Consider the following 14,160-nt stretch of genomic DNA (forward strand, 5'->3'; position numbering starts at 1 on the left):
CTATAAATGACTGAGTGTCTTATGTAATAAGCAGAGGTGAATCTTACACGCTACGGCAGTGAGTTGCAATTCATTTCACCAAGTTTTAAAGGCAAACACTGGAATGTGTTTTCCTTTTCTATTTGGTGTACTTAAATTTCATTGTAATACCTTCACAAGCTGGGTATTTTGTCTGTTATTTGTAGTGTGTGAAGCACTGAGGTAGAAAGTGACAGTGAGATTATGGATATGGACACAATTCCTCTGATGGGGTCAGTGAACGAATAAGAAGGTTTCATATGGAGGCTTAGTTTCTGTTTCAGAGAAAATTAAGCTTCCTATAGAATACAAGCATTGGTATTACGTGTAGTGAGTTCTTGTGCTAAGTGCAATCATTCCTTTTACAGCTGTTACTTCAAACTTTATATTAAGGCAGTGGAAAACACATATGATTCTTAATAAGCTGTTAAGTATATATTTTTTTCTGAGAGGTATCCATCTTTAGAGATCCATGTCTGTTCAACCTGATTCCAAAATCATTAACTCCACCTTTCTCCTTACGGGTTTCCCTGGCCTGGAACGGGAATATCCTTGGCTCTCCATTCCTTTCTCCTGTATCTATGCTATGGTACTCTTAGGGAATTGCCTGGTGCTGCATGTGATCCGGACGGAGCCCAGCTTACATGAGCCCATGTTCTACTTCCTGGCCATGTTGGCCCTCACTGACCTGTGCATGGGGCTGTCCACAGTGCACACAGTCCTTGGGATCTTGTGGGGCTTGAGCAGGGAAGTCAGCCTGGATGCCTGCATTGCCCAAACTTACTTCATCCATGGTCTGTCCCTCACAGAGTCTGGAGTCCTTCTTGCCATGGCCTTTGATCGCTTTACTGCCATCTGCAATCCTCTGAGATATACATCCATCCTCACCAATATGAGAATCATCACCATTGGTGTGGCCATTTTAGGGAGGAGTTTCCTGTTCATTACTGCTCCCATTGTCCGCCTAAAGTTCTTCGATTACTGCCATCCTCATATCCTGTCCCATTCCTTCTGCCTGCACCAAGACTTACTTCGGCTTGCCTGCTCCGACATCCGCTTCAACAGCTTCTATGCGTTAGCCCTGGTGATCTGCACACTCTTTTTGGATTCGGTGCTCATTCTCATCTCCTACATCTCGATCCTGCATTCAGTCTTGACTATTGCATCCCGGGACGAGAGGCTCAAGTCCTTGAAGACCTGTGTCTCCCACATCTGTGTTGTTCTGGTTTTCTATATCCCAATTATTGGTTTGACTATGGTGCACCGCTTTGGAAAGCACCTCTCTCCTGTGGTCCACGTCCTCATGGGCAATATCTATGTCCTTTTCCCACCCTTGATGAACCCTATCATCTACAGTGTCAAAACCCAACAAATACGTAGCAGGATCCAGAGATGGTTCACTAAACAAAACTGAGTACTAGAAGTTAGTGTGTTCTAAGGAAGGGAAGGTCGTATTTGCAAGAGGAATGACTGATAATGATTTGTAGCAGAAATAAGAAATGTATATGTAATATTTAACAGATTAAAGGCATGTTTATAGTCATTTCTTAATTTAGTTTTCCAGAGCCGGAGAAATAAGCAGAGAAAGTGTTACTGATCTCATTTCCTAATTTGAAAATTAAGCATAACGTGAACTACACCGACTTGTGTTCCCCAGTGTATCAGTGAGCACTTGCCTGGGTAGTTACTAAGTTTACGGTACCATCCATGCTTTTTGAATTCTAGTTCAGCATGTGATTTTATTTTTCATAGAACTGGTATATCGGTACGTTTACTTGTATAGGACAAGTAGCCTTTACATATTATTCCCATGTGTCACAAGTTGACTCTGTTGAGTTTGTTGAGAAGGAAAATTTTACTCTACCCTTCAAGGTTCTTCTAAATTAGTCTAATAATTACATTGGCATGAGACAGATTAACAGGAGAAAAAAAACAAAACTTAATTAATGCACACAGAGGTCCATAGTAAAATGAAGACCAAAGGAAATGACCAAGACATGAAGTTTTTATACATTTTAGACAAAGAAACATCCATCTGTGAGGAATTGACGGGACAAAGAAAACTTATGCTCAGGAGCTTCCATTAGTAAAGAATTCTAAATGTGGACTAGAATTTGGGCTGGGGTAATAAATCTGTAAAAATTACAAGATTTATTTACATAGGCTACTTTGGCCCTGATTCCCTATCTCTGATGATAAGGATGTCTCTTTACCTCTTGATGCAGAGAAGGTACCTTTCACATGGGAGATGTGCTTCCTGCTTTCTGGAGACAAAGAATAAGCAGTCTTGCACTGGCTGTTTCTTAAATAAGTTTAATTCAGCATAATCTTTATGGTATTGTGGCATACTTCAGGGCAGCTTTCCCTAGGTCCCTACAAGGTCATTCACACCTCTTCTACATATGTTTAAGCAAAAGTGCCTAGAAAGCCCATTCTGTCTCACCTAATAGAATGCAGGATTGGTAGATTAGATTACACGGTTTAATGTAAAAGATTTGGTGAACAGTGACTGAATCAGCTATCATATCTCTACATAGTCTACGATGTACCCCCAATTCTATATAGTTTACAATACTCATGAGAGTTGTCAATTGACTTTAATCTTGGTGTCAGTGTACATGCAATTTTAAAGACAGATCAACCTCTTTATCTTTAAGATAGGATGCGAAGGCACATATATATTAAATAAAACATCAGTACCTAAACTGGGGATAGAATTATGGTTTTGAGAATCTTTTGAATGTATATCCCATTTTTTTATAATGTTTGTATTTATTTTTGAGACAGAGCGAGACAGAGTATTGAGTGTGGGAAGGGTAGAGGAGAGGGAGACACAGAATCCGAAGCAGGCTCCAGGCTCCAAGCTGTCAGCTTGGACATAATGTCTTTGGCCTTCCAGAAGCAAATGAAAGAAGTTTCCAGTCAGTGGTACTCTTCTCCTCTACTCTTATTTTTATAAAGTTATCATAGTGGGTCTCTGATTTTGTCAGAACTCTAAGATCATATCATCCTTCTTATTTATATTATGGAAGGAAAAAGATCCACAGATGCACATTATTGTTTTCAGAAAGGACATCCAGGAGTAGTGTAGCACAATAAGAAGTTATGTAGAAGGCAAGTCATTTGCATTACAACCAGCCAGATCACGTGGGTAACAGAGTAACTGCTGATCTCTCTGATATGACCCTCTGCGCTTGGGGATACAATAATTATACATGTTAATCTCTTGGATATGGCATTTCAATCAGAGTTTGATGAATCTCCGTATTCCACATTCCAACTACCTGATAATATTCTGTTATATTCCATTGTGTCTAGGTCTGGAACTGACACTTTGGGTCAATAAATCTGACTCTGACAAGTACATTAGTAGATAAATCTCCATAAGTTTTGTATTTTTAAGGTGTTTTTCTTTAATAGAGAGAGACAGAGATCACAGGAGGGACAAAGAGAAGGAAGAGAGAGAATCTGCACCATCAGCACACAACCTGACATGAGGCTTGAACTCACCAACCCCAAGATCTTGACCTGACTGAAATCAAGAATGGCACGCTCAACTGAGTCACCCAAGAGCCTCTTTTTCTGTTTATTTCTCATTTTATTTATTTACTTTTTTTAGTAAAAAAACTCCCTATGAAAGAGAACAGAGAAACTGGTGACACCCAGGAGCACAATATATTCATCTATCTATATCATTTGTATCTACACAAGACTGGATGTCTCTCTTTTCTTTGTTTTTTTTTCCAATATTGTTTACTTTTTTAATTTAAGATCTATGCTTGTTAACATGTAGTGTAATAAGGGTTTCAGGAGTAGAATTTAGTGATTCTTTGCTTAAAAATTGTACCCAGTACTCATCCCAACAAGTGCCCTCCTTAATGCCCATCACCCATTTAACCAATCCCCCACCCACCACCCTTACAGTAAACCTCAGAGTGTTCTTTACACCCAGGAGGCTCTTATGGTTTGTCCTCTTTCGTTTTTATCTTATTTTTCCTTCCCTTCCCCAGATGTCCTTTAAAAAGAAAGTAAAGAAAGCGCTTTGAAAAGATCATCCAACCCCATGCAATTTGGTGAGTCTGGGTGAAAATTTCATGCCATTTTTACATGTAGTAAAACTCTATTTTATTTTGCCCACATACTAACAATTGAATTCCTGAAAATTAGTGGTGCTCTTAAAATCGCTGACATTTTAGAATACCCATTTCTGAATACCTAAATGGAAGGAATCTCTAGAAAACATGGAAACTCAGAGACGACAATGTATAGAGGCAAGAGGACTCAATCTTGCTGTGTGGGAAAATGGGTCCATGGGTAATTCATGGACTAGAGGCTAGGTTCTGGGGCTTAAACTGCTCACAGCTGCCAGTAACATGAGATTTGGCCAATGTAAACTCATTAATTCTTAATGAAATATATATCACTTGAACATTTGAATTTTTCATGAGCTCAGGCATGAGAAATGAGTCGAAAATAAAGAGGTGAAAGGACACTTTTCACAACAGGAGTCTAATATGGAAGTAGGGATGGAAGATAGGGAGCAGACTTGGGATACCAGAAATGATGGAGGAGAGGGCTCAACTAACAAACATTTAATCACCTCGATTCACTGATGTCTGACTTTTCTGAAAACTGGGCTCTTAGTCTAGTTCAGATACATTTGTATCTGAAAAGATCATTGCTTTTTAAAAATCACATATCTTAAATTAGAAAACCTCAAGCTACATTAGAAAGTTTCTATTTGGTGAAAACAGGGTTCAGTTGTTTCATTCTTTCCTAGTTGGTCCAACCCTGTTGCTTTCTGTCAGCAAGCCCATGATCATTTAATCATATACTTATTTTCACCAAAAATGCCAGTAATGCAGGAAGAGCTGTGGTCTATGTGGCTAAACCTCAGTGAAGGAATCCACTTAACAGGGGCCATTCTAGAAGCAAGTCTGTATCAGCTGATGTATATTTAGAATACACTAGTCGACTATTTCCTTGATTTTCCAAAGCTTTGCTCCCCAAAGCTTAATCCTAGAGATTCCTCGATCATGGATTCTTTCCTTCACTTCTTCTTTCTAGAGTTAATCAGAATTAGAAGAGAATTGCTTTAGTAGAATTCACATTGTCTGGCATATTTAAGAGAAAGAAGCGGATGTAGGAGCATTTCTTGACAGGTACAGATGGTGGGAAGGCAGGTGGGAGAGGACCTAAGTGAGTACAGAGCAGGGGGGCTGGAGTGGTTATCACTGGAAAAGCTGGTAGTAAAACATTATTGGGTGAAATTGAGGAAAGGGACTTCATGCTTTGTTGTTGGGGGCCAGTTGTGTTTTTACAAGACTCCTGAAAACCATGGTCTGTCTTCGTAACACCATCACTCATCACTCACCTGTCATTCACTCTTTTTCCTCCTGAGACTCTCATCTCCTTCACTTGTGCTTATGCTGGCAGCATCTCTTTCTTCTCTCTGCACCCTCCAGAACAGTCCGCTGTAAATATCATGAACTTTTATCCGTTTGCTGCTTGGCCATCTGCCAAACTGTGCACATCTCGGGAATAGACTTTCCTCTCTTCGTTTGTCCCTGCAAAACAGACTTGCACCCTCTTTTGTGAATGTGTCTGAGCTCATGTTGGTGGGATCACACTCCAACAAAACTCACAGGAAGGTCTATAATTTTCTAGACACAGCATAACTTTATTATGCTTGAATTGGCAAGTATATGTTCCCCAGTGTACATGGAGAAGGAGGAGGTCTGAATATGAGATTTCCTAGCCACTAACCCAAGCCCCCAGGGACCCAACAGCTCATATGAAGCCCTCTTTTGTCTATCCACATCTAATGTCTCTGAAGCCATTTCTGCAACTTTCAGAATCCCCTTGGTCTCTTCATTCCTTTTTTCCCCACCGGGGAGATGTAGAGAAATTAATATATGCAATCTGTATTTTTGACATTCCTTACAAAATAAAAAGTTTTCTGTAAAAATTAAGTAATTAAATTTACTTTTGTCAGTTTCTTTCTGCTGTCCTCATTTGGAAAAAGATCGAAAGGACACTTAAATGTACTTAAATGTATGTTCCTGTGCCAATGAGTTACATATAAATAAGTGTTCTGTGACCCTTTTTTCACTGAGACACTTCTGGACACAAAATCTGTATCCTCAATGGCTCTCTATCACACATTTGACACTCATTCTATTGTAGTATCATTCTTTATATCTTTATTTTATTGAAGCTTTGTAAATTGAGTAGTATTCTCACAATGACCAGTTATGATGGACATTTCCACCTTCCCCTGATTAGTAGACTTTCATTACAGAAACCTACACATGTGGTTGTTATTATTTTTATTATCAATTGTAAATGATACATAATTATATATAAGTATATGAAATTTTTTTTGGAAATATGCCTTGTCGCTTTTTATGTAAATACTTACAAAATAGTCTTTGTTTCCTTGCCCCCCGATAACCCAAACTATTTATTTGCATAAATGTTTGCTGAACTCTGACTAGAACATTAAAATTGCCTCCGATGTTTTTTTACTTTTATTTTAAAGAAATTGTTATTAAAGCACCACAACCCCTATTGGTAATCCAAGCAAATCCTATCTTATAAATACTGACATTTCTTTTTTTTTTCATATGAAATTTATTGTCAAATTGGTTTCCATACAACACCCAGTGCTCATCCCAACAGGTGCCCTCCTCAATGCCCATCACCCACCCTTCCCTCCCTCCCCCCCCATCAACTCTCAGTTTATTCTCAGTTTTTAAGAGTCTTATGGTTTGCCTCCCTCCCTCTCTGACTTTTTTTTCCCTTCCCCTCCCCCATGGTCTTCTGTTAACTTTCTCAGGATCCACATAAGAGTGAAAACATATGGTATCTCTCTTTCTCTCTATGACTTATTTCGCTTAGCATAACAATCTCCAGTTCCATCCACGTTGCTACAAAAGGCCATATTTCATTCATTCTCATTGCCAAGTAGTATTCCATTGTGTACATAAACCACAATTTCTTTATCCATTCATCAGTTGATGGACATTTAGGTGCTTTCCATAATAAACACTGACATTTAAAACAGCCTCCAGCTGATCAAAAAGGATTTAAATAATATAACAGAAAGTGAATTTAGAATAATAGTCATAAAATTAATCGCCGGGCTTGAAAACAGTATACAGGACAGCAGAGAATCCCTTGCTACAGAGATCAAGGGACTAAGGAACAGTCATGAGGAGCTGAAAAACGCTTTAAATGACATGCAAAACAAAATGGAGACCACCACGGCTCGGATTGAAGAGGCAGAGGAGAGAATAGGTGAACTAGAAGATAAAGTTATGGAAAAAGAGGAAGCTGAGAGAAAGAGAGATAAAAAAATCCAGGAGTATGAGGGGAAAATTAGAGAACTAAGTGATACACTAAAAAGAAATAATATACGCATAATTGGTATCCCAGAGGAGGAAGAGAGAGGGAAAGGTGCTGAAGGGGTACTTGAAGAAATAATAGCTGAGAACTTCCCTGAACTGGGGAAGGAAAAAGGCATTGAAATCCAAGAGGCACAGAGAACTCCCTCCAGACGGAACTTGAATCGATCTTCTGCACGACATATCATAGTGAAACTGGCAAAATACAAGGATAAAGAGAAAATTCTGAAAGCAGCAAGGGGTAAACGTGCCCTCACATATAAAGGGAGACCTATAAGACTCGTGACTGATCTCTCTTTTGAAACTTGGCAGGCCAGAAAGAATTGGCATGAGATTTTCAGTATGCTAGACAGAAAACATATGCAGCCGAGAATCCTTTATCCAGCAAGTCTGTCATTTAGAATAGAAGGAGAGATAAAGGTCTTCCCAAACAAACAAAAACTGAAGGAATTTGTCACCACTAAACCAGCCCTACAAGAGATCCTAAGGGGGACCCTGTGAGACAAAGTACCAGAGACAACACTACAAGCATAAAACAACAGACATCACAATGACTCTAAACCCGTATCTTTCTATAATAACACTGAATGTAAATGGATTAAATGCGCCAACCAAAAGACATAGGGTATCAGAATGGATACAAAAACAAGACCCATCTATTTGCTGTCTACAAGAGACTCATTTTAGACCTGAGGACACCTTTAGATTGAGAGTGAGGGGATGGAGAACTATTTATCATGCTACTGGAAGCCAAAAGAAAGCTGGAGTAGCCATACTTATATCAGACAAACTAGACTTTAAATTAAAGGCTGTAACAAGAGATGAAGAAGGACATTATATAATAGTTACAGGGTCTATCCATCAGGAAGAGCTAACAATTATAAATGTCTATGCGCCGAATACCGGAGCCCCCAAATATATAAAACAACTACTCATAAACATAAGCAACCTTATTGATAAGAATGTGGTAATTGCAGGGGACTTTAACACCCCACTTACAGAAATGGATAGATCATCTAGACACATGGTCAATAAAGAAACAAGGGCCCTGAATGAGACATTGGATCAGATGGACTTGACAGATATATTTAGAACTCTGCATCCCAAAGCAACAGAATATACTTTCTTCTCGAGTGCACATGGAACATTCTCCAAGATAGATCATATACTGGGTCACAAAACAGGCCTCCATAAGTTTACCAGAATTGAAATTATTCCATGCATACTTTCAGACCACAATGCTATGAAGCTTGAAATCAACCACAGAAAAAAGTCTGGAAAACCTCCAAAAGCATGGAGGTTAAAGAACACCCTACTAACGAATGAGTGGGTCAACCAGGCAATTAGAGAAGAAATAAAAAAATATATGGAAACAAACGAAAATGAAAATACAACAATCCAAACGCTTTGGGACGCAGCGAAGGCAGTCCTGAGAGGAAAATACATTGCAATCCAGGCCTATCTCAAGAAACAAGAAAAATCTCAAATACAAAATCTAACAGCACACCTAAAGGAAATGGAAGCAGAACAGCAAAGGCAGCCTAAACCCAGCAGAAGAAGAGAAATAATAAAGATCAGAGCAGAAATAAACAATATAGAGTCTAAAAAAACTGTAGAGCAGATCAACGAAACCAAGAGTTGGTTTTTTGAAAAAATAAACAAAATTGACAAACCTCTAGCCAGGCTTCTCAAAAAGAAAAGGGAGATGACCCAAATAGATAAAATCATGAATGAAAATGGAATTATTACAACCAATCCCTCAGAGATACAAACAATTATCAGGGAATACTATGAAAAATTATATGCCAACAAATTGGACAACCTGGAAGAAATGGACAAATTCCTGAACACCCACACTCTTCCAAAACTCAACCAGGAGGAAATAGAAAGCTTGAACAGACCCATAACCAGTGAAGAAATTGAATCGGTTATTAAAAATCTCCCAACAAATAAGAGTCCAGGACCAGATGGCTTCCCAGGGGAGTTCTACCAGACGTTTAAAGCAGAGATAATACCTATCCTTCTCAAGCTATTCCAAGAAATAGAAAGGGAAGGAAAACTTCCAGACTCATTCTATGAAGCCAGTATTACTTTGATTCCTAAACCAGATAGAGACCCAGTAAAAAAAGAGAACTACCGGCCAATATCCCTGATGAATACGGATGCAAAAATTCTCAATAAGATACTGGCAAATCGAATTCAACGGCATATAAAAAGAATTATTCACCATGATCAAGTGGGATTCATTCCTGGGATGCAGGGCTGGTTCAACATTCGCAAATCAATCAACGTGATACATCACATTAACAAAAAAAAAGAGAAGAACCATATGATCCTGTCAATCGATGCAGAAAAGGCCTTTGACAAAATCCAGCACCCTTTCTTAATAAAAACCCTTGAGAAAGTCGGGATAGAAGGAACATACTTAAAGATCATAAAAGCCATTTATGAAAAGCCCACAGCTAACATCATCCTCAACGGGGAAAAACTGAGAGCTTTTTCCCTGAGATCAGGAACACGACAGGGATGCCCACTCTCACCGCTGTTGTTTAACATAGTGCTGGAAGTTCTAGCATCAGCAATCAGACAACAAAAGGAAATCAAAGGCATTAAAATTGGCAAAGATGAAGTCAAGCTTTCGCTCTTTGCAGATGACATGATATTATACATGGAAAATCCGATAGACTCCACCAAAAGTCTGCTAGAATTGATACATGAATTCAGCAAAGTTGCAGGATACAAAATCAATGTACAGAAATCAGTTGCATTCTTATACACTAACAATGAAGCAACAGAAAGACAAATAAAGAAACTGATCCCATTCACAATTGCACCAAGAAGCATAAAATACCTAGGAATAAATCTAACCAAAGATGTAAAGGATCTGTATGCTGAAAACTATAGAAAGCTTACGAAGGAAATTGAAGAAGATTTAAAGAAATGGAAAGACATTCCCTGCTCATGGATTGGAAAAATAAATATTGTCAAAATGTCAATACTACCCAAAGCTATCTACACATTCAATGCAATCCCAATCAAAATTGCACGAGCATTCTTCTCGAAACTAGAACAAGCAATCCTAAAATTCATATGGAACCACAAAAGGCCCCGAATAGCCAAAGGAATTTTGAAGAAGAAGACCAAAGCAGGAGGCATCACAATCCCAGACTTTAGCCTCTACTACAAAGCTGTCATCATCAAGACAGCATGGTATTGGCACAAAAACAGACACATAGACCAATGGAATAGAATAGAAACCCCAGAACTAGACCCACAAACGTATGGTCAACTCATCTTTGACAAAGCAGGAAAAAACATCCAATGGAAAAAAGACAGCCTCTTTAACAAATGGTGCTGGGAGAACTGGACAGCAACATGCAGAAGGTTGAAACTAGACCACTTTCTCACACCATTCACAAAAATAAACTCAAAATGGATAAAGGACCTGAATGTGAGACAGGAAACCATCAAAACCTTAGAGGAGAAAGCAGGAAAAGACCTCTCTGACCTCAGCCGTAGCAATCTCTTACTCGACACATCCCCAAAGGCAAGGGAATTAAAAGCAAAAGTGAATTACTGGGACCTTATGAAGATAAAAAGCTTCTGCACAGCAAAGGAAACAACCAACAAAACTAAAAGGCAACCAACGGAATGGGAAAAGATATTTGCAAATGACATATCGGACAAAGGGCTAGTATCCAGAATCTATAAAGAGCTCACCAAACTCCACACCCGAAAAACAAATAACCCAGTGAAGAAATGGGCAGAAAACATGAATAGACACTTCTCTAAAGAAGACATCCGGATGGCCAACAGGCACATGAAAAGATGTTCAGCGTCGCTCCTTATCAGGGAAATACAAATCAAAACCATAGTCAGATATCACCTCACGCCAGTCAGAGTGGCCAAAATGAACAAATCAGGAGACTATAGATGCTGGCGAGGATGTGGAGAAACGGGAACCCTCTTGCACTGTTGGTGGGAATGCAAATTGGTGCAGCCGCTCTGGAAAACAGTGTGGAGGTTCCTCAGAAAATTAAAAATAGACCTACCCTATGACCCAGCAATAGCACTGCTGGGAATTTATCCAAGGGATATAGGAGTACTGATGCATAGGGGCACTTGTACCCCAATGTTCATAGCAGCACTCTCAACAATAGCCAAATTATGGAAAGAGCCTAAATGTCCATCAACTGATGAATGGATAAAGAAATTGTGGTTTATATACACAATGGAATACTACGTGGCAATGAGAAAAAATGAAATATGGCCTTTTGTAGCAACGTGGATGGAACTGGAGAGTGTGATGCTAAGTGAAATAAGCCATACAGAGAAAGACAGATACCATATGGTTTCACTCTTATGTGGATCCTGAGAAACGTAACAGGAACCCATTGGGGAGGGGGAGGAAAAAAGGAAAAAAAAAAAAAAAAAAGAGGTTAGAGTGGGAGAGAGCCAAAGCATAAGAGACTATTAAAAACTGAGAACAAACTGAGGGTTGATGGGGGGTGGGAGGGAGGAGAGGGTGGGTGATGGGTATTGAGGAGGGCACCTTTTGGGATGAGCACTGGGTGTTTTATGGAAACCAATTTGGACAATAAATTTCATATATTATAAAAAAAAAAAATAAATAAATAAAAAATAAAACAGCCTCCAAAGATGCCTCAGGATAGCCTCTGGATTTACAAAGTGATCAAATTCAGTATTCATTCATAAGGCCCAGTCCATAAAACAAGCCAGAGTATCTACATCCATGTGACATGCAGTCTAATATTGCTTATGTATATAGTATTTTAAGTGTCCTAAATCAAAGTATGGACATCTGCACACATGTGAATATTTTCCATGCTCTTTTTAAAGTGATCCATGAGCTCAGGTTTTCAGGAACAGCCCACAAGCCTTAAGTTCTCAAGTCATTAATTTGGACAGAACATTTCATGTGTTCATTAGTACAATAACCTTGAGTGATTTAAAAGCATGATGTTTTAAGCCCACTGAGAAGATACGCTGCCATGTGTCAAATAGATACACACATTCACACACGTGCGCATTTTTGGAGTGAAAACTGGCCAGTGACATATGATAGCTTTCAGAATAAAGTTCAAAAATTTTGCATAGTGTCCATAACCATTCTTGATATTTGTAGTTTTCTTGTCTCTACAAGTCGTGCATTACACGTAGAAAAACTGTGCCATTTCTTGATTCTCTATTTAAGCTCCAAGACCATCTACTGGCATGGTATGTCCTTAACTACCAGCAATTCATCTGTCATTCCTTAAGACTCCCTATAGGGAAAAACTAATACCACATGATTTCAAGCATATGGAGAATTTAAGAAACAAAACAAACAAGCAAAGGGAAGTAAATAAGAGACAGAGAAAGAAAGGACTCTTAACTGTAGAGAACACATTGGTGGTTACCAGCATGGAGATGGGTGGAGGGATGGGTTATATTGGTGGCAGGGATTAAGAAGTCCACTTGTCATTTTGAACACAAAGTGTTGTATGGAAGTGTATTGCACATCTGAAACTAATATAACACTGTGTGTTAACTAACTGGAATTAACAAAAAAACTTAAAAGAGGAATCAGACTTTGTAATTAAAAACCAAAGAAAATAAGAATAATTCTACAGATGCTGCTTTCCTTTGGATTTCAATGCTTCACTCTCATGGCTAACCCCACATTCCAGAAGTACCTCTATTACTTCTTTCATTTTCGTTCCCCTGTCTCTCTCTTTCTCCCAGTTATATTAAGCTATAATGGCTATAAACCCAAAACACATAAACACTGTCAGTTTGTCATTATGCTTCTATTCTTGAGTATAGCATTTATAATATTGTAGGGTTTTGATAACACTTGAGGAATTAATAAAGGCATAAATGGTGAGTGTGCACAAAAAGTCCCGAATTAAAAAAGAATGCTGGATTGTCATAATGTTTAAACATTAATGCCCTGAATGACACCCGAAATGTTGAAGTTTGAGGACTATGTGTCTTTAGATTGCATACAGTTTTTTGTTTCTTTGGGTTTTTTGTTTGAATAAGAACAAAATGCTTCCTCTCATTAATTTTATTTCTTAAGTTTATTTATTTATTTTAATAAATGGAAAGAAAGTGCACAAGTGAGGAGGGGCAGAGAGAGAGAAGGTGAGAGAGAATCTCAAGCTGGCTTCGTGCTCTCAGCAAAGAACCCAGTGCAGGGCTTGAACTCATGAACCAGGAGGTCATGACCAGAGCCAAAGTTGGACACTTAATCAACTGAGCCATCCAGGAACCGCTCCTCTCATTTACTTTAAAGATGATGAGGATGATCCAAAAACAAATAGAATCAACAATGTGATTTCATCAAGTACCTGGACAATCCAAGAAAATGATTCTCAGGTGCTTGGAAATTCATTGAGAAATAGATATTTCTGGATCCTTGTGGAGAAGAATACTTAAAGGAGAAAATTCAATCAGGAACTGCAAAACAAGAAAAAAAATGGAAATGATACATATTCACTATTGCTGTTTCTACCATTCCCAACTCATTACCTACTAGGATTTAAATGGCACTGACTGATAGCTGTCATGGGCTGTGATGTGAAAACTGCCTAAAATACAGGCAAATTTCACAAAACAATTAAGGAGACAAGTCAAACATCATGAATAATATCCATTTTTCTGTTTTATTCTGTTTTGAGAGATTGTTATTTTGCATAAAGGAGAAGGTTGAAGATGTTCATCACAGTGCATT

At 38.6% G+C, this 14,160-nt stretch overlaps 1 protein-coding gene across 1 annotated transcript; it reads left to right on the plus strand.

Moving 5' to 3' along the window:
* Positions 1-490: 490 nt before the first annotated feature.
* Positions 491-1,432, plus strand: LOC123602480 (olfactory receptor 51V1-like). The gene has a single exon (XM_045486966.1). The coding sequence runs from the start codon at positions 491-493 to the stop codon at positions 1,430-1,432; it is 942 nt and encodes a 313-aa protein (XP_045342922.1).
* Positions 1,433-14,160: the final 12,728 nt, after the last annotated feature.

Source organism: Leopardus geoffroyi, chromosome D1, assembly GCF_018350155.1.
Source record: "Leopardus geoffroyi isolate Oge1 chromosome D1, O.geoffroyi_Oge1_pat1.0, whole genome shotgun sequence".
Lineage (NCBI taxonomy): Eukaryota > Metazoa > Chordata > Mammalia > Carnivora > Felidae > Leopardus > Leopardus geoffroyi.